Genomic DNA, 17,329 nt, shown 5'->3' on the forward strand with positions numbered 1-17,329 from the left:
ATGATTATCTATAAATAAACGCATAAAACATTGAATATACTTTTGCTATGTGACGTGTCCCGAAGGATTCATCGATTCGAATGAGGTCAATGATATCCTTTGGTTCTTCTCAAGCCGTAGAAAGATTTAACGAATAAAAAGTACGAAGTTTAGCGAGCGTTAGAAATAGATATTAATTAGAGCGTAACGCTGATCGATTGCAAAAGAAAGAAAAAAAAAGAAATAAAATGAATCAAAGAAAAAAAAGGTAAAAAAGAAAAGAAAAGAAAGAAAGGAAAAAGATACAGAAGAAGAATAAAATATCTCGAAGAAGTGTACTTAAATGTCCGCATATCGGCGTACACTCTCTTTGATTAATTCGTTATATACTAACTATTGTAAAGTTTAATAAGTGCATCGCCGCGTTTATGCACGAAGAAAAAAAAGAAAAAAGAAAAAAAAGAAAAAACGATTTACGCATAGTTTCTTTCCGCCCTAAATGAGAAGAAAATGGTATATAAAGGAAAGTATAGGACGCGCGCGCAAGAGTGCCTCCTCTAATTCTTACTCAAAGACACTCGCTGACTTTTGTAAAAATTCTATTTTAAGCGATCTTTCAAAAATACTTCGCGTATTCTACAATCGCTTCTCTGCAAGTGCCATTTCGTTAAAACTATGATGATGAACACCGGAATGATGATAATTATTCGCCGGGTATAATAAAATATTCGATAATCGTATAATATTTCGCTCGGCTCGTTTCTACGCTTTAATGTGAAATCTTACGTCTTAGGATCTTCGACCGCCAATCATCGCCAATGCGTGTAACAATACCGTAGATATCTATTTATGTATAACGTTAATTCAACGGATAAGAATCAATTTACCTTGGTATATCAATGATTATCTCAATATCAAATCCAAAATATCCAATCTCTTGTCTCCTATCAACTTGAATATTTAACAGAAATGTTATCCTCTTCCTTTGAAGTGTTGAATTTGTTAGAAAATCGACTTTGCGATCGATGAAAATCGATCGTCAAATATAACAATTGTACCGGCTTTAACAGAAAAGTTAAATCTTAAAACGATCCAACAATTATTTTCGTCGGCTCTTATAAAATTCAATAACGAGAGATTCGACGCGATTTATAGAAACTAATCGCAATTACACGTATTCTCGATAATGTCTGTTAAACAATCCACGAAGTTTCGATCTTTTCCGATCGAAGAGGTGCAAGTGGTGCAAATATGGGGAAGTGTTTGGACCACTTTGATGCCATCTTCGATAAAATCGATCGAATTATATCCCCCTGAATAATTCAAATATATCGAAATCATTTCGAATACCGTTTACAATCTATCGTACCTGTGACAAATCATTTCTTTTTATATATTGCGAGAGATAATAATATATCGAACTTTACTTTATCATAATGAAAGATTTGAGAAAAAGTTTTAAATATCCTTCTCGATGACAACGATTATGCGATGTGTCACCGTGAAATCAAAATTAGGATGATGCGCTGAAAAACGCAGCAGCAGAAGCAGCAGCAACTAAAACAACAACTACAACAACAACAGATGATAGATTAATACGATAGTTTAGTAATCGATAATTTATATGCAATTATACAGTATTTGAGAAGCGTTTGCGTTTCTTCACTAGATAGAATCTGACAGTCGTATATTAAGATAGGATGAGAATCGAATGGAGACGATATACATGTTGTTCTTTATCGAAGACATTTTTTCACAATCCTAATCTACGATTTTTCTTCTTAACTCGTCACATAAGGCACTTATCACAAAAGATTTATTCCTAATATCTTAATGATCGATTTATCACTTTATTGTATTATGTATAATATAAGTGAAAGATATACTCGTTTTGTCTTATATTCGATATTAAGAAGATATGTATAGGAAATGATCGCTTACTTTCAGGAATAGCTATACAAAAATGTATAACATTTTTGTGACCGATAATATTATATTACTCTCTCTCTCTCTCTCTATAATCAATTTTACTTACTTTCTTCTTCATCATTTTGAAGATTGATAAGTCACATTCATATATTTTATCACAGATATATTCGTACTTATATATATATATATATACGCCGACGCAACCCATGATGTATAATTGTGATCTGACGTAAGGTTATATACATGTGGCAAGGTTGATAAAAAAAATACTATAATGCATTTTAATAATGTCCACACATATATAGTCTACATGATCGTACATACGTAGGCCGCTTTTACTCGTATGATAAATTATAATTAAGTAAATTACTATTAAGCTCTATGACGCGTTACATCTAAGCCTCTAAGAAAGTAAGGAATGGCTTTTTGAATGATCAGGGAAAGTAAACAAGAAAAAAAAAACAAAATTAAAATCATATTGTAAAAGCATAAGCAGAATCTAAGCAAAGGAACACTTAATTTAGAATAATAGAATTTAGGAACTCAGTGTGGATAGGTGCGGATAAAATATTATACAAATCTCCCTTTTTTTTTCCAAAACTTGAAATATTTTATAAAATATCACGTGTAACGAAAATAAATATCGTTACAATATGATCTGTAAACGTACTATATATATAAAAATATATATATATATATACATATACTATATACTTTAATAGCGGCTTAGCGTACCTTGTAATCTTTATATTATATATTTCATATAATATAGCTTATAACAAATAATGTATAACATATACCAAATGTATTTGAAACTTAATTATATATTCTGACTCTGAATTCATTTTAATAAAATCTTAATACACTGTATACATTTTGTTGATTTAGAATTTCCAATTTTGTATGATTCATATTTTTGCATAATTTTTGTCAAGTTCTTAAGTTTAAATAATACTAATAGCAACTAAAGAAATATAAAAAGATAATTTTTATTATAACCAATGAACATAAATACACGAAAAATATATTTTATTTATAAGAATTCTTTGCTCTCCAATCTAAAAACTCATCGAATTCTGTTTCATCATCAGTCGACATATCATCTTCTATATTTTCCAGTTTTCTATCTGTAGCTTGAACTTGTTCCTTCCGTTTTACAAAATCCATTACCCTTTTAAATAAATTACATATAAGAAATAATAAAAGGGTAAAAAATTATTTTTAATGTATTTATTATTCTTACCTTGACCAATATCGTATTTGTTCTTCTATCTCATCTCTTTGCCTCTCTGTCGTCGCTTCTTCTTGATCGTCGGCTATGATTTGTGCAGATTGAGCTGTTTCTTCTTTAATTTCTTTCTGAAATTTTTCCCATTCCTCTTCAATGGGATCTTTGTATTCAACATTACGAACCTGAAAAGATAGAAAACATATAGACATTCTTTATAAAAGTTATACTTTTTGAGATTTTACTTTAGCATCCATAATTGGATCGTCGAAGAATCCTTCTGGCAAGGCTGCTTGGTTCGTTTCTTTTACTTTCTCCTTTTCTTTATCAATATTATTTTCTATATCTGTATGCGTTCTGTTCTCTGTGTCACTATTTGTTTCCTCTGAAGAATTTTTTGGTTCTTGTATTGTTATAGGAATGACCAGTGTAGAAGGGACGCTTGACTGTTTAGAAGAATCATCAAAAAAATCTGCTGGTAAATTTGATTGTGCGAGTGGCTTAGAAGGATTCTTGAGTATACCCTTTATTTTTTTGTTCACAGTATTTTCTTCTATTGAGGAACAAGGCCTCTTAAATGTAGATGATACAGCTGTTGAAGGTCGTTCAGGTTCTAACTTTGTTTTCTTTGCTAATATTACATTTTCTTTATGAGCTTTACAATTTATATGAACAGCCCAGACTGTTTCACTACGTACAATACACTTGCAAAGAATGCACATTAATTGACCTGCATCTGTATATGTGTGTACTATGTTAAGGAAATTAATAAACAATTTTATCTATATATATACGAATAGAATAAACTATAATAACTCTAATATAACTAATATAAATGATAAAACTATAGTAACTTAACTTTAACAGTAGTAATGAAAAGGATATTTTGCTAAAGGTGATTCTATCTTTTTTACTATTTCGAATTTTTTCTTATGTTCACTCATAGCCTTCCTCAAATCTTCTTGTGTCAATTTTCTTTTGAGCGTCATTTTGACAATTTTTCAATGCACTTTAATATATACACAATGTAACAAACATAATATACAAAATTGTCAGCTGACAGTTTCTGAGAAGTGTTGCATAGAAAGTGTTAGTATCTACTAGTAGGTGGCGCGGCGATCGCCAAATACAACGTAATATAATCGATTCACGACTATCGATAACGTATCCTACAGATTTTACAATTAGTTTTAAAGTTAGGTAAGCATAGTGCAATAAAAGTTGATATTCATTTAAGGTAATTAAGTAAGAGTCGCATAGAAGAAAACATATCGGAATGGAAGTTATAATAAAGTGCAATTGTACCAGAAGATCTTATAGCGCATCTCTTTTTATCGGAGCATTTTCTGTGTAGTTAACCCCAAAAGTTTGTACACATTATATTATGGAATACGATTTTAAAAATTACTCAATAAATCATCAGATTTTTAATCGGTGCATTTTATTTCATTTCATTTGTTTAATAAACGTCAATTTTAAAAACAATTGAAAACGTTCATGTTGTTTATTTAAAGTAAATATCTCTTTAAAAGTATAATAGTACCTGACTTTATTTATGTAAAGTAAGAGAAATTTTTTTGAAACAGTAACAATACAAAATATTTTCCAAAATGAGTAATCTCTATCTGTTGCAACTTAAAACGTTAAATGAAAAACTAGAAAATATGCAATCGCATATAATGACTTACAAATATGAAGACTCTCGTTTTGACATAACAAAAAGCGTTTTTTTAGCAACAATGGCAGATCCAGTGATTGGTATAAAAGAAAGTACTACTGAAAAAGTAACATTTGCTGATCCATTTAAGGAAGGTGGCCCCTGTGATTCTTGCGTTCCAAGACTTTCAAATAATAAATTATTATCATTGATTATTAAATGTACTAACTTCGCAGCAGAAAAACATAAAAATCAAAAAAGGAAAGATGCTGCACAAACACCTTATATAAACCATCCTATAGGTTTGATATAACAAACAAAATTAGAAAATCAATGCATAATACTTTACGTATTTAAAAGAATGTAGAACAAATTATTATTTTAGGAGTTGCTAACATTTTAGTTCATGAAGGTGATGTATACGACCCTGTTGTAATCTTAGCTGCACTTTTGCATGACACTGTAGAAGATACAGATACTAGTTTTGATGAAATCGAACAAGAATTTGGATATACAGTGAGTCAAGTTGTTCAAGAAATAACTGATGATAAGGCTCTACCTAAAGCAGAACGTAAACGTTTGCAAATAGAAAATGCACCTAAAAGAAGTCATAGAGCTAAATTAGTATTACTAGCAGATAAATTATACAATTTACGAGACCTTCAAAAGAGTACTCCAATTGGTTGGACACCTGAAAGAGTAAAGGAATACTTTAAGGTAAATTTTATACCCAATAAAGCCTTTATCTCGTAAATAAAAAATATATAAGAAGATAAACTTTTAAGTACATTTATATTACAGTGGGCTAAAGCTGTTGTAGATAGAATACGTAGGACTAACTCTAATTTGGAAATTGCACTAGATAAAGTATTTGAAGAACAAAGAATTGAAACTGAAATTAAATGCAAATGTGTACAAGATAATTCACAAAAGTGTCATAATAGCGAAGATATAAATTAGTTCCAATTTCAAATAAAAAAATTTACTTAATATAGAAAATATTATTTTTACAAATTTAAAATTTTATAAAAGATAATTATTTCAAAATTGGTACACTTTGTATTTACAAATAATACAGAGCAATAAATTTAATATTGGCAAGCTATTTCATAATAGCACAGATGATCAATGTTTTTACTTCTTATTATGCTGTTCATAAAACCATTCCATATATTTTGCTAATACTTCTACTTCGTCTTCTCGAATTGCATTATATAACGAAGCACGTATACCGCCAACAGATCTGTAACATATTTATAATAGAACACTTGAGTAAATCTTTATATTTCTCATATATCATATTTCTCAGATATCTGATATCACATTTTTCATTAGTTCTCTAATAGAACAGTTTCTTGAAAGTTTCGTACTAACCTATGTCCCTTTAACTGAAGCATTCCACGAGCGACTGCACCAGAAAGGAATTCCTTTTCTAATTCTTCATCATTGTCTTTTATTCTAAATGGAATATTCATTTTACTACGTGCATCTACATCGATCGGACATCTATAAAATCCATTAGATTTGTCGATCACATTATATATCTTTTGACTCTTTTTAATTGCATTTTGTTCCATACTTTCAACTCCCCCGCGCTCTTTTATCCAATTAAATACTCGATCCACAAAATATATTCTAAAATAAATGTAACGTAACGATGAATAAACTTCATTTTTCAACTATTTTTTACAAACAAAAATATCGTTATATTTACTGGAAAAGTGGCGGAGTATTGTGCAAAGAATTATCATTTGCCATGATTGTAAAATTTAAAATACTTGGGCAAACTGGCATAGCATGACCAAGAAGATCATCTCGTACAATAACCAAAGTAACGCCAGCTGGTCCGATATTCTTTTGTGCTCCAGCAAAAATTAATGCAAACTACAATAGATTTTACATATGTAATGATATTGCAATTATGAAAAAAACAAGATAAAAATATATTGCATTATATACTTTAGAAATATCCAAGGGTTTCGTTAATATGTTCGATGACATATCGGCAACGAGTGGTACGTTTGTTTCTGGAATATAATTCCATTCGATACCTATAAAACAATTATGTAAATAAAAGATAACATTATCATGCTTATTTTATTACTGCATGATTTACCGTGAATAGTCTCATTAGCGCAATAATAAAGATAAGATGCATTCGAATCTAATTGCCATGTACTCGGTTTCGGAATTCCTGTATATTTCGTTACTTTTGGTAAAACCAAATTAACTTTTCCATATTTAGTTGCCTCTTTCGCTGCCTTGGCTGACCATGATCCTAACAATATTAAATTTCATATATTATATTTTTTCATAAGAAAAAATGAATAGCATAATAAGTTTCTAATATATTTTACGTATTATTTACCTGTAACAATGTAATCTGCCGTACCGGTGGTCATTAAATTTAAAGGAATAGCTGCAAACGATCCTGTGCCTCCTCCTTGCATAAACAAAATTTTATAATTGTCTGGGATTTTTCTGTAAAATCATCATAAACACCATTCATATAAGTGTAATACTCGTTTCTCGATAATACGATAAAAATGAAAATTTTATTTCGAACTTACAATAAATCTCGTAAAACTTTTTGCGCACCGTTGACAACATTTTCGAAATCTTTCGAACGATGACTTAACTCGAGTATACTTATCCCAGTACCCATAAACGAAAGTAACTCTGCTTGTACTTCTCTCAATACCTACAAAGTTTATCATATATATGAAACGATTTATGGTACAATGAACTCTTATGACCTGCACATAGGGTGTCTAAGAAATCGTTGAATCTATTACGGATTATACCCCCCATGGTAAAATATATTAATAAATTAATATTATGAAAAAAATTAAATCCAAATTTCTCTTTTTGAAGTCTTTATAAATTTTGATAATATGTTTTTCAATACTTCAGAAATATCTCAATGCTATTTTACTTGAATAAATACAAGAAATATCATTTGTCGTATATATCGAATTTATACACAAACTATATCTTTACACTATACAATATCCATAGTATATAGATCATTTATTTAGATTTTAAAACATTAGTAGAGTCAAGAAAAAATGAAATCTTTATTTGGAAATACCTCTTCTGGTAATTTTGCCGGGCCAGCACCGAAATTGATAACTCGTTCCTTTTTATCATTTTGATTAGCCATTCTGAAGAGACGTAAGAAAACACTTGAATCGATCGATACTCGTGTAAACCGACTGACTTTCAAAGTAGAAACCAGAAGTACTAGTCAATCGACTTTGTGAATTTATCACTTGAAAATAACAACGAATGGTGGGGAGTTATCAAGTATAGTTAATTTTGTGTTCTTTCTTTTGTATGACCTTTCACTCGAGTACTTGTTCACCAAACCGGTTATTATTTCTAGTTTTTCTTTTGTAGAAATCAATCAGTAATATTTAAAAGCAAGTATTTATATGATAACTGAGCAACTAGTTTGACTACCTGTTGACTATAATGGTGAATTGGTATTGGTAACGTATTATTAAAATTCGTATCGCTGAATGTAAAAGCCGCGAAAAACAAAATCGATTATGAATATAATTATTCTTATCAAATATTCTTGACGAAAATTTTCTTACATAGGAAAGGAATTTATACATGAAGAATTTAGGACAAAAGGGACAAGATAAAAAATTAGCAATGATGATAATAATAATAATGTATAATAATGATAATTAAATTTTAATATCAAGCTCATTGTAATAATCGTATTTGTTTTACGATCAATGGAAAATAAATCCTTGATAATCCTTAACCTTTATGTAGAAATATTAGAGTACTTATTTCTGGTTTAATCCAGTATTCAAAGTTTTATATTGGGATTTTTATTGAAGTATTTTTTTGAACAACTGATAAAACTTTGTTGGTGGTACTTTCGATCTATTGATTGTATAATTAATAGAAAATATTTTCTCCATAAATAGTTCATATTATTCTTATTAATTTATTGCATCGACGATAAGCTGAACAAACATTTGTACGATTAAAAATAACAACGTTTTTCAATTCACGTAATCTCATTAGAATTTTTATTTAATCCTATTATAATAGAAAAATAATAACGAGTTGAAATTCAATTCTTTGTTCGACGATCGCTATATATTTATTAATTTATTTAAATAAAATCTAGAATTTATATTTTTGATTATATTATATATGTTGGTCAGTGTTACTTTATTTCTTATATTAATTGTTTCTATTATGAAATATTGCGCTTATGTAATATTTCCGTTTATATGATATTAACGGAAGGATACGAAAGATATATGGAAAGGGAAACTCAATAAACTGAAGAGGTATCTCCCCACTTTGGATTATTATATAACATATTTGTCGATCTACATAATAATATTTAACTGATTGTCAGTAATTTTCGAAAGTGTTGCATCAATGTTGCATCAATGTTGCATCAATGTTGCATAGTATTTTATTTTAATTTTTAGTAAATTATTTGATATTTTAATAGCTAATAAATAATATATTAATTATTGATCTTTTCACACATTTTTTTAATGCTTAAAATGTCGACAAATTAAATAATAGTCGTTAAATATATTGAATTCGTAAAAGTATCTATGTGTTGAGAATATATGCGCCTATTAATAAGAAAATGTACTAATACTTTGTCAGCTGATAACTATAGAGAAACCTAACCTTTATAAAGGATTTGTATTAATTTAGTGAGAAAAAATGTTTGGTAACAAAGTTTTGCCTAGTATGGTGCAAAATGCACGAATAATAATTCAACTGAAAGAATTAAATACAATAAATAGGTTGTTAATATAAATAAAGACAGAGTGATACTTATTGATGTAACCTAATTGTTTTAAAGACATTTGCATTTCTTCTTATACGTAGTCTTTTCACAGGTTGCACGCGTTTGTTTTCTGAGAAAAAGACGGATGGAAAAGTGGAGAGTGAAAGAATTAAAGAATTTAGAAAGAAATTGCGTGAACGTACATCGATAGGTTTGTAATATTTAATGAAAAACAAAGTACACAATAACATATTAATAAAACGTTTATTTGTTACATTTAATAGAAAAGTTGCCGGAATTTGAAGAAGGAAAGCATCCTTATCAGGAAAAAGAACCTTTGAAACCATTTCCAGATAATACAAATCCAAAAACAGGTGAAATTGGTGGACCACGTGGACCAGAACCAACTCGTTATGGGGATTGGGAAAGAAAAGGACGTGTAACAGATTTTTAGATATTAATTTAGTACCAATATTATTATAATTAAATTAGGAGAAATGTATTAATTATGTATCATTAGCAATCTCTACATTATAATGTTATCATGTAAATTATAAATATAAATTATACATAGAAAGATATTTGTACTACAACATTTTATTAAAATCTCTTTAAAGTAATAAAAGTTATACATAATATATAAAAAAAAGGAGAGAGAGAGGAAGACAACTTTTGTAGAAAAGAAACTTTTATATTGAATATAATTAACAAATATTCCCTATACTGAAAATATCAGTAAAGTTCTTTTAAAAAAACTATTAAATTTTTCAAAGGACGATACATACTCGTTATTCCGTACCTGCACAATGAAATTAGCTTCACTTAGTTTTTTCATATCTTTATGAAAAAATAAAATATAGTAAAATAACAAATTATAATATATTTAAAATAAAATTGTTATAAAAAAAATTTTAATCATCATTTAGTTTTAAATAATATATTATACTTATAGATATGATTTGCACTTTAAATAAAACAAATAAAATTTAGAATCACGTAAAAATCGGTGTTCCTATTGGTTGGCCAGTTTGCTTCGAACAACCAAGCATTTTGATTGGTCCGTATTTCCGTCTAATTTCGAAACGCGCCTAGCAACTAACTTCGCATCGTCTACGTATAACGAAAGCTCCGATAAAACCATCGATACAACGGCCGGTTCGTTGTTCCTGGTTTTGTTCCTTCTTTTCTGAACGACATCATTTTTAAGAGGTACGCAATTACAATTAAAAAAATCTTTTTGTCCTAGTTAATGCATGTAATTATTGCAATATTATTCTTATTCTTTATATACAATTTACTTTAGTATTTTTAGGTAGATATAACGCCAAAAATTTAAGATCGGAGTTCATTCCATGTGCACGTCTCTATGCCTTTGCATTATAATTGTTAATCTGTTTTCAAGTTTTTGTAATATCTTTCGTAAATTTTCCTTATGAAAAATTAATCTATTATAATATTTTATATCCATTTGTTCCTTTAATCTCATTTTAAAGCGAAAAATTTGTATATTTCACGATGCTTGCATATATCCCAACAAATAACCTTTTAGTATTATGAACATTGTGTGTTAAATGTTAATGTTCATTCGCATGTATTTTAATTTGCAACGAAATAACTTTTAAGCAGTATTATTTTTGAAATCGTTTAACATTTATAATATTTGAGAAATAGTCAATTGATATAATAGAGCAAGGTACTCATGTGTCTAAAAAAAATGATGTACTAATTGAAAGTTTTATTGTACTGTAAAATTAAACTTTTTGTCAAAACTATGCATATTATATCATATCACTGCTTAACAATATTTTGCTAAAGTTTAAATTTTTATATTGATAGCAGTACATTACTTTTATTGGAATCTCAGCCTTTTGTGTTTAATGAGATACCGTATCAGTTTTGTATGATCTCATTCTTCGATTTTAACAATTGGCATATAGAAATGAATTAAAAGTAACAAAATTGAGAATTTCTAATATTTTTTATTTCTAAAATATATAAAAAATATAATTTTAATTATAAGATAAGATTTAACGAACAGACAGATTTTGTATAGATTTTTAAATATCTATGTAGCTTTAATTGTATTATTTTTAATATCTTTCATGGAAAATAAATCTGGATTATAGTACTATGACCACTGATCCAGAACGTGCCGGAGATACTACTGATACGGAATCTGTTGAAGATGAAGATGAACGCAATACTTCAGAGCTAGATTCGAAAAAACTTAATACCACTGAAAAAATAAATACTCTGCAAGATCTCGTTTGTGCACCTGGGATAGAGGTATTCCAAAATTATATTATCAGTTTAAATAATTTTTTATTGCTTTATATAAAAAAATATAAATTAGTAAATGCATATGTTACTTTGCTATGTTAAAAATCAAGTTTCTTTTTTTTATTCTATGATATGGTTTGCTGCTTATTGATATATTTATTACGTTTATTAAACAATTGTCATTTATGCATGTAATTAATGTATATGTTTTTTATGAAACTACTATTTATTAAATAAATAGTATAACTCAATCATATATATAGGATTCCAAGATATTTAAAAATAATTTTTTATAAAATAGTGTTTTATATATATTATCATACTATATAAAATACTCATCTATATTTTAATTATTGAAAATATTCTCTTAAATGAATTTAATCATATCAACAAATATTTTAATTTTTAGCAAATGCAGTCCCTACCAGCACCTATTAAACGTAGAATTAAGGCTCTCAAACAACTACAATTGGTTACTACTAACATTGAAGCCAAATTTTATGAAGAAGTACATGCCTTAGAATGTGCTTATTACAATATGTGTGCACCACTATACGAGAAAAGAAGTCTAATAGTTTCTGGTTCATACGAACCAACAGATGATCAGTGTGTCTGGGAAAGTGATGAAGATGAAGAGGCCTTGGCAAATGAATTAAAAACGAAAGCAGATCTTGATGGTCCTCAGGAAAAAAAAGAGGAGTAAGTTTTTATTTATATACTATTTAATCTGTATAACTTTATCAAAAATCTAATTATGGCAATGAAATTTCTATCGGAATTTAATAAAATTATTTTGTTTTAGAACTGAAAATGAAGATGTTAAAGGAATACCTGCATTTTGGGTAACGATATTTAAAAATGTTGGTATGTTGGCTGATATGGTACAAGAACATGATGAACCAATTTTATTACATTTAAATGACATCAAAGTAAAATTTTTAAAATCTAATCCAATGGTAAGTAATATATATAATAATGTTTACATTGTATACTTGTAAACTGTATATATTTTACGTTATTCTAATTTGTAGTATTTTATTAATAATAATTAAAATTTATTGTAATTTTTTAGGGTTTTATCCTGGAATTCTATTTTGAACCGAATGAATATTTTACCAATTCTGTTCTTACTAAAGAATATATTATAAGATGTGTACCAGAAAAAAATGATCCATTCAGTTTTGAAGGACCTGAAATATATAAAAGCAAGGTAACTTATTATAATTATTATATTTTAATTTATTAAATATATGTTAAATATATTTTTTGATAAAAACATTATTTTTACATATTAAAACAAATGCATGTTTATCATTTTTAGGGTTGCACAATTGATTGGAAAAAGGGAAAAAATGTAACGGTCAAAACAATAAAAAAGAATCAAAAACATAAATCTAGAGGTTCTATGCGTACAGTAACAAAAACTGTTCAAAATGATTCATTCTTTAATTTCTTTAGCCCACCAGTTGGTAAGTAGACATATTTTTTTATTAATATGTTCATGATATGATATAATTTTTTAAATTATTGGATATTTTATAGTGCCCGATGATGCAGAAGCGGAGTTAGATGATGAAACTCAAGCTTTGCTTACAAGTGATTTTGAAATTGGACATTATATTAGAGAACGTATAGTTCCTAGAGCTGTACTTTACTATACAGGTAATTTATTAAAGAATTTGTATTATATATTAATCTGTTTTATATAATCTTTTACTTTCATATATTTTATATATATCTTTTACTTTTAGGTGAAGGATTAGAAGATGATGAAGATTATGAAGATGAAGAAGAGGAAGATGATAATGATGATATTACAACTTCAGAAGATGAAGATGAGGAATCTTCTCCGTTCAATGCGCCTTCAGGTGGGAAAAAACAAGGCGAGGATCCTAACGAATGTAAACAACAGTAGAATTTCGTATGAATTACGATAAAAAAAAGAAAAAAAAATCATTCGAGCGTTACAGTAAGCACGAACATACTAACGAAACCTGACCGATAACTGCCTAGATATCCTGCACCTTCGGCTCCAACATAATCCACTTTGTATGAACCATCTAATCATATCATATCTCCTATTCCAGATCAAGCCTAGACACTCTTCAACATACCAGCGAAAAAATTATGCGTATCCTCCCTCTAAATCAACGTTAATAATGAATAGTATATAGCTACTTACTGCTAAGATCTAACAATGTCATAAGTGTAACAGTTATGCTCTCAATATGATTATTGTCATTTTTAATTACTGCGTTTTATACTGTTGTTACGTTTATATATGCAGGCAAAAGGCTGGTTAAATTCTTTTTCAGACGCGTTGATCTATGAACAAATTTTGGGTACTGTTGAAGCATTTTTAATACAAAAGTAAAAAAAAAAACTATATGTAGATCTCATTTATTTTAATCTTCCAACATTTTTTCTAAACTCTTTAAATAATGTTTCGAAGGAAAAAAAAATTAGATATGAACTTTGCATGATATTTGAAATAAAATATAATTAATACTTTAATGAAATATATAATAATATCAATTATGGTAGTGATTTTATGTTAACGTTTTGCTTTAATTCTTTAATTGTATCAATGTGTTTTTTAAACGCGTATATATCAACACGTGTGGTAAGTAATTATTCTCTGTGTACCATTAATATCTTCAATATGTTAAACATTAAACATTATTAAATATACACTCAAATGTGTTACTAGTTGACTTGTATGTTTCTAAATATTACTGTGTAAAGACTGTACATAAAAAAATATAATAATTCTTTTGTACTACAGATCTGCATTGGGTAAAATAGAAATATTTTTTACGTACATAACATATATTAATTATTTGTATGACCTTACCGAATATCTATTGTGTTTTTAGCGACATCTTCTGAATACGTTGACAATTCAAAGGTCAATGGCATTCACGAGCGAATAGTTTGATAAGAGAAATTCCAGATAAGAGTGGATAGATTTTTACTTATAATATTTTCTTATTATATTATCTTTCAGTTTTTTATACATTTCTTTTTTGTTAAGTACCAAAAATGGATACTAGTAAATCGATATTGAAACAATTTTACAATTGTACAATTTTACGAGATGGCAAAATTATAATTGAAGACTTATGGGTTCGTGATGGAAAAATAATAAATCCAGAAAAGATTTTTTACGATGAAAAAGTTTTACCCGATTGTAGAATAGATTGTCAAGGTGCACTAATTGCGCCAGGTTACATAGATTTACAAATTAACGGTATTTTATGATAATATGCTTATATTTTTATAATATATGATATCCGCTACTTTTCTTTTTCTTTTTATCACTTTTAGCGTTGTCAATTCTTTGCAAAAATATTTTTAACCTTACAATAATTATCATATAAAATATTATACATATTAATTGTATACATTTTTAAGATACATTATTAGATATACATGGTGATTATAAAATAAAATTGTACATAATAATTTGGTAAAAGGTAAAAATAGGAATGTAAATAGCAAATAAAACAATTTTAGAAAAACGTCAATAAGAGAGATTTAACAAGTTCTATAGATGTGTAACATCATACAATATTATTATGCAAATTATATATTCTATAAGATATTTTTATTGATAATTACAAATGTATTTAGTATTTTTTTTTTTTTATTAAATAGGTGGTTTTGGTATAGACTTTTCACATAATGTTGAAAACGTTGAAGAAGGTATAAACAAGGTAGCCAAAAATTTATTAGCACACGGCGTTACATCATTTTGTCCTACATTAGTTACATCTCCTAGTGATACATATTATAAAGTACTGCCTAAGATTAAAAAACAAAACGGTGGTAGTCACGGAGCAACCGTTTTAGGTGTTCATTTAGAAGGTCCTTTTATAAGCATTCATAAAAAAGGTGCTCACCCTGAAGAATATATTAAAGAATTTGATTCTGTGAGTTATAAAATTAATCTGATAATATTTAAAAAGATTATATTTATTTGTTAAATAATTATTATATTGTACAGGATTTTAAATCATTAACTGATATGTATGGTGCTTTGGAAAACGTTAGTCTTATTACGTTAGCACCTGAAATTCATTCTGCGCCGTCTGTTATTAATGAATTATGCAGAAAAAATATTAAAGTCTCTGTAGGTAAGTTTATCGAAATATATTTAACACTATTTACATTTCCTTCACGTTGTATATACTTCCGATTTTTTTTATTTATTTTTGTTGTTTTGATATTATCATTGTAGGACATTCTATTGCCAGTTTAGAAGTGGGGGAAATAGCAGTAAATAGTGGGGCCACGTTTATTACACATCTTTTCAACGCTATGTTGCCAGTAAATATAATATACTCATTGGATAACGTAATATTATTAATAAAATATTTAATTTTATATCTTATAGTTCCATCATCGTGATCCAGGACTAGTTGGTTTATTGACATCTGATAAAATACCACCAGGAAAGATTGTTCATTTTGGCATCATAGCTGATGGTGTGCATACTCATCCTGCAGCATTAAGAATTGCACATAGAACACATCCTAAAGGTTGATAAATGTTTATGTATATATATATATATATATATATATATATTATTTTAATTCTTATTTTACCATTATAATATATTAAATTAATCATATAAAAAAGGACTCGTTCTTGTAACGGATGCAATATCAGCATTGGGTTTGAAAGAAGGTGTACATCGACTAGGTCAGTTTGATATAGAAATACGTAAAGGGCATGCTTATATTACTGGCACCAATACTCTTTGTGGTAGTATAACTGAAATGTCTGAATGTGTACGTATTTTTAAGGAGGCAACAGGTAAATACAATATTTCTTAATAAACAAGTGGTATCATTAAATTCGTAGATACATTATTTATTTTGCAATGGTTTTAATGTAGGCTGCTCTGTAGTTGAAGCCTTAGAAGCTGCAACCTTGCATCCAGCAAGAACGTTGAACATTGAATCTAAAAAAGGTGTATTAAATTTTGATGCTGATGCTGATTTTGTATTATTAGATGATAATCTTGAAATCTTATCTACATGGATATCAGGAGATTGTGTTTATACTAAATGCAAGTGTACCTTGCAATCTTCATGAACTATATTTTAACGTTTTGACAAGGTGAGAATATTGAAACAGACAATATTTTAAATTTTAAATAATACCTTATCATATTATTTAATAGCTTCATATTTTATGTCTATCATGTTAAACAACATGTACTTATTCGTTACTTAATTACATTTTATATATTTTATATATATAACTTTATTATATCTTATAATATCAATTTCTTACGAGGATTGTATAATAATTATTAAATATTATTTGTTTAATTTGTGGTGTAGCATATGTCTGCACAAATCTAATGTTTTAGTATTATGTTGCTGTGCAGTTTATATTTAAAAAAAAAATAATGCAAGTGTGAAATAATTATTTGCAATCTATTGTATAATGTTTTATTTTTAAAACAATA

General features: G+C 27.7%; 6 protein-coding genes and 1 long non-coding RNA gene across 12 annotated transcripts; 5 read left to right on the top strand and 2 right to left on the bottom strand.

Annotated features, from left to right (window-relative positions):
* Window positions 1–2,735: 2,735 nt before the first annotated feature.
* LOC122519880 (zinc finger protein 830) lies at window positions 2,736–4,237 on the bottom strand. Its single transcript, XM_043639657.1, has 4 exons — window positions 4,022–4,237; window positions 3,382–3,880; window positions 3,152–3,321; window positions 2,736–3,079 (listed from the first exon to the last, which is right to left on the bottom strand). Exons 1-4 carry the CDS (start codon window positions 4,123–4,125, stop codon window positions 2,938–2,940), a joined length of 915 nt encoding a protein of 304 aa, XP_043495592.1. The 5' UTR covers window positions 4,126–4,237; the 3' UTR covers window positions 2,736–2,937.
* A 12-nt stretch (window positions 4,238–4,249) lies between these two features.
* Window positions 4,250–5,913, top strand: LOC122519889 (guanosine-3',5'-bis(diphosphate) 3'-pyrophosphohydrolase MESH1). Of its 2 annotated transcripts, none has more exons than XM_043639677.1 (4): window positions 4,250–4,336; window positions 4,871–5,095; window positions 5,179–5,510; window positions 5,595–5,913. In XM_043639677.1, the coding sequence occupies exons 2-4, from the start codon at window positions 4,876–4,878 to the stop codon at window positions 5,751–5,753; spliced, it is 711 nt and encodes a 236-aa protein (XP_043495612.1). In that variant the 5' UTR covers window positions 4,250–4,336; window positions 4,871–4,875; the 3' UTR covers window positions 5,754–5,913. The 2 variants fall into 2 exon arrangements, with proteins under 2 accessions (XP_043495612.1, XP_043495603.1); XM_043639668.1 differs by having other exon boundaries at window positions 4,274–4,502.
* Window positions 5,904–8,099, bottom strand: LOC122519869 (probable phosphoserine aminotransferase). Its single transcript, XM_043639647.1, has 8 exons — window positions 7,885–8,099; window positions 7,364–7,494; window positions 7,162–7,274; window positions 6,910–7,071; window positions 6,753–6,844; window positions 6,508–6,677; window positions 6,168–6,428; window positions 5,904–6,036 (listed from the first exon to the last, which is right to left on the bottom strand). Exons 1-8 carry the CDS (start codon window positions 7,954–7,956, stop codon window positions 5,928–5,930), a joined length of 1,110 nt encoding a protein of 369 aa, XP_043495582.1. The 5' UTR covers window positions 7,957–8,099; the 3' UTR covers window positions 5,904–5,927.
* A 93-nt stretch (window positions 8,100–8,192) lies between these two features.
* LOC122519914 lies at window positions 8,193–8,828 on the top strand. Its single transcript, XR_006304401.1, has 2 exons — window positions 8,193–8,284; window positions 8,397–8,828. It is a non-coding gene; the product is annotated as an uncharacterized LOC122519914 (long non-coding RNA).
* A 312-nt stretch (window positions 8,829–9,140) lies between these two features.
* On the top strand, window positions 9,141–10,147 carry LOC122519898 (succinate dehydrogenase assembly factor 4, mitochondrial-like). 3 transcript variants are annotated; one of them, XM_043639706.1, is made up of 3 exons: window positions 9,141–9,235; window positions 9,683–9,781; window positions 9,855–10,147. In XM_043639706.1, exons 1-3 carry the CDS (start codon window positions 9,226–9,228, stop codon window positions 10,022–10,024), a joined length of 279 nt encoding a protein of 92 aa, XP_043495641.1. In that variant the 5' UTR covers window positions 9,141–9,225; the 3' UTR covers window positions 10,025–10,147. The 3 variants fall into 3 exon arrangements, with proteins under 3 accessions (XP_043495641.1, XP_043495634.1, XP_043495624.1); XM_043639699.1 differs by having other exon boundaries at window positions 9,200–9,251; XM_043639689.1 differs by lacking the exon at window positions 9,141–9,235 and adding an exon at window positions 9,313–9,586 and having other exon boundaries at window positions 9,672–9,781.
* Window positions 10,148–10,672: 525 nt separating this feature from the next.
* Window positions 10,673–14,098, top strand: LOC122515416 (nucleosome assembly protein 1-like 1-B). 3 transcript variants are annotated; one of them, XR_006303257.1, is made up of 9 exons: window positions 10,673–10,779; window positions 11,697–11,856; window positions 12,260–12,549; window positions 12,653–12,806; window positions 12,923–13,060; window positions 13,172–13,319; window positions 13,393–13,512; window positions 13,602–13,819; window positions 13,938–14,098. XR_006303257.1 is itself a non-coding variant. In XM_043632756.1 (8 exons), exons 2-8 carry the CDS (start codon window positions 11,701–11,703, stop codon window positions 13,763–13,765), a joined length of 1,170 nt encoding a protein of 389 aa, XP_043488691.1. In that variant the 5' UTR covers window positions 10,673–10,779; window positions 11,697–11,700; the 3' UTR covers window positions 13,766–14,098. The 3 variants fall into 3 exon arrangements, 2 of the variants coding, with proteins under 2 accessions (XP_043488691.1, XP_043488707.1); XM_043632756.1 differs by having other exon boundaries at window positions 13,602–14,098; XM_043632772.1 differs by lacking the exon at window positions 11,697–11,856 and having other exon boundaries at window positions 10,674–10,779; window positions 13,602–14,098.
* Window positions 14,099–14,325: 227 nt separating this feature from the next.
* LOC122515421 (N-acetylglucosamine-6-phosphate deacetylase) lies at window positions 14,326–17,275 on the top strand. The gene is made up of 7 exons (XM_043632787.1): window positions 14,326–15,100; window positions 15,508–15,782; window positions 15,857–15,986; window positions 16,091–16,179; window positions 16,247–16,391; window positions 16,492–16,668; window positions 16,751–17,275. The coding sequence occupies exons 1-7, from the start codon at window positions 14,893–14,895 to the stop codon at window positions 16,948–16,950; spliced, it is 1,224 nt and encodes a 407-aa protein (XP_043488722.1). The 5' UTR covers window positions 14,326–14,892; the 3' UTR covers window positions 16,951–17,275.
* Window positions 17,276–17,329: the final 54 nt, after the last annotated feature.

The sequence above is a fragment of the Polistes fuscatus genome, unplaced genomic scaffold (genome assembly GCF_010416935.1).
Source record: "Polistes fuscatus isolate 324 unplaced genomic scaffold, CU_Pfus_HIC Scaffold1, whole genome shotgun sequence".
In the NCBI taxonomy this organism is placed as follows: Eukaryota; Metazoa; Arthropoda; class Insecta; order Hymenoptera; family Vespidae; genus Polistes; species Polistes fuscatus.

What these genes read in the sequence shown, in the direction of transcription:
- LOC122519880 (XM_043639657.1), bottom strand. Translation starts at nt 4,125, where the DNA reads ATGACGCTCAAAAGAAAATTGACACAAGAAGATTTGAGGAAGGCTATG. An exon ending in ATCCAATTATGGATGCTAAA is followed by an intron (nt 3,322 to 3,381) that starts GTAAAATCTCAA and finishes CTATCTTTTCAG; the next exon opens with GTTCGTAATGTTGAATACAA. An exon ending in CAAATACGATATTGGTCAAG is followed by an intron (nt 3,080 to 3,151) that starts GTAAGAATAATA and finishes TTTATTTAAAAG; the next exon opens with GGTAATGGATTTTGTAAAAC.
- LOC122519889 (XM_043639677.1), top strand. Translation starts at nt 4,876, where the DNA reads ATGGCAGATCCAGTGATTGGTATAAAAGAAAGTACTACTGAAAAAGTA. An exon ending in TTATATAAACCATCCTATAG is followed by an intron (nt 5,096 to 5,178) that starts GTTTGATATAAC and finishes TTATTATTTTAG; the next exon opens with GAGTTGCTAACATTTTAGTT. An exon ending in GAGTAAAGGAATACTTTAAG is followed by an intron (nt 5,511 to 5,594) that starts GTAAATTTTATA and finishes TTTATATTACAG; the next exon opens with TGGGCTAAAGCTGTTGTAGA.
- LOC122519869 (XM_043639647.1), bottom strand. Translation starts at nt 7,956, where the DNA reads ATGGCTAATCAAAATGATAAAAAGGAACGAGTTATCAATTTCGGTGCT. An exon ending in AACCCTTGGATATTTCTAAA is followed by an intron (nt 6,678 to 6,752) that starts GTATATAATGCA and finishes AATCTATTGTAG; the next exon opens with TTTGCATTAATTTTTGCTGG. An exon ending in CTTCAGTTAAAGGGACATAG is followed by an intron (nt 6,037 to 6,167) that starts GTTAGTACGAAA and finishes AATATGTTACAG; the next exon opens with ATCTGTTGGCGGTATACGTG.
- LOC122519898 (XM_043639689.1), top strand. Translation starts at nt 9,504, where the DNA reads ATGTTTGGTAACAAAGTTTTGCCTAGTATGGTGCAAAATGCACGAATA. An exon ending in GAATTAAATACAATAAATAG is followed by an intron (nt 9,587 to 9,671) that starts GTTGTTAATATA and finishes TCTTATACGTAG; the next exon opens with TCTTTTCACAGGTTGCACGC. An exon ending in GCGTGAACGTACATCGATAG is followed by an intron (nt 9,782 to 9,854) that starts GTTTGTAATATT and finishes TACATTTAATAG; the next exon opens with AAAAGTTGCCGGAATTTGAA.
- LOC122515416 (XM_043632756.1), top strand. Translation starts at nt 11,701, where the DNA reads ATGACCACTGATCCAGAACGTGCCGGAGATACTACTGATACGGAATCT. An exon ending in TTTGTGCACCTGGGATAGAG is followed by an intron (nt 11,857 to 12,259) that starts GTATTCCAAAAT and finishes TTTAATTTTTAG; the next exon opens with CAAATGCAGTCCCTACCAGC. An exon ending in AGCTGTACTTTACTATACAG is followed by an intron (nt 13,513 to 13,601) that starts GTAATTTATTAA and finishes TTTTACTTTTAG; the next exon opens with GTGAAGGATTAGAAGATGAT.
- LOC122515421 (XM_043632787.1), top strand. Translation starts at nt 14,893, where the DNA reads ATGGATACTAGTAAATCGATATTGAAACAATTTTACAATTGTACAATT. An exon ending in AAATATTAAAGTCTCTGTAG is followed by an intron (nt 15,987 to 16,090) that starts GTAAGTTTATCG and finishes TTATCATTGTAG; the next exon opens with GACATTCTATTGCCAGTTTA. An exon ending in TTTTCAACGCTATGTTGCCA is followed by an intron (nt 16,180 to 16,246) that starts GTAAATATAATA and finishes TATATCTTATAG; the next exon opens with TTCCATCATCGTGATCCAGG.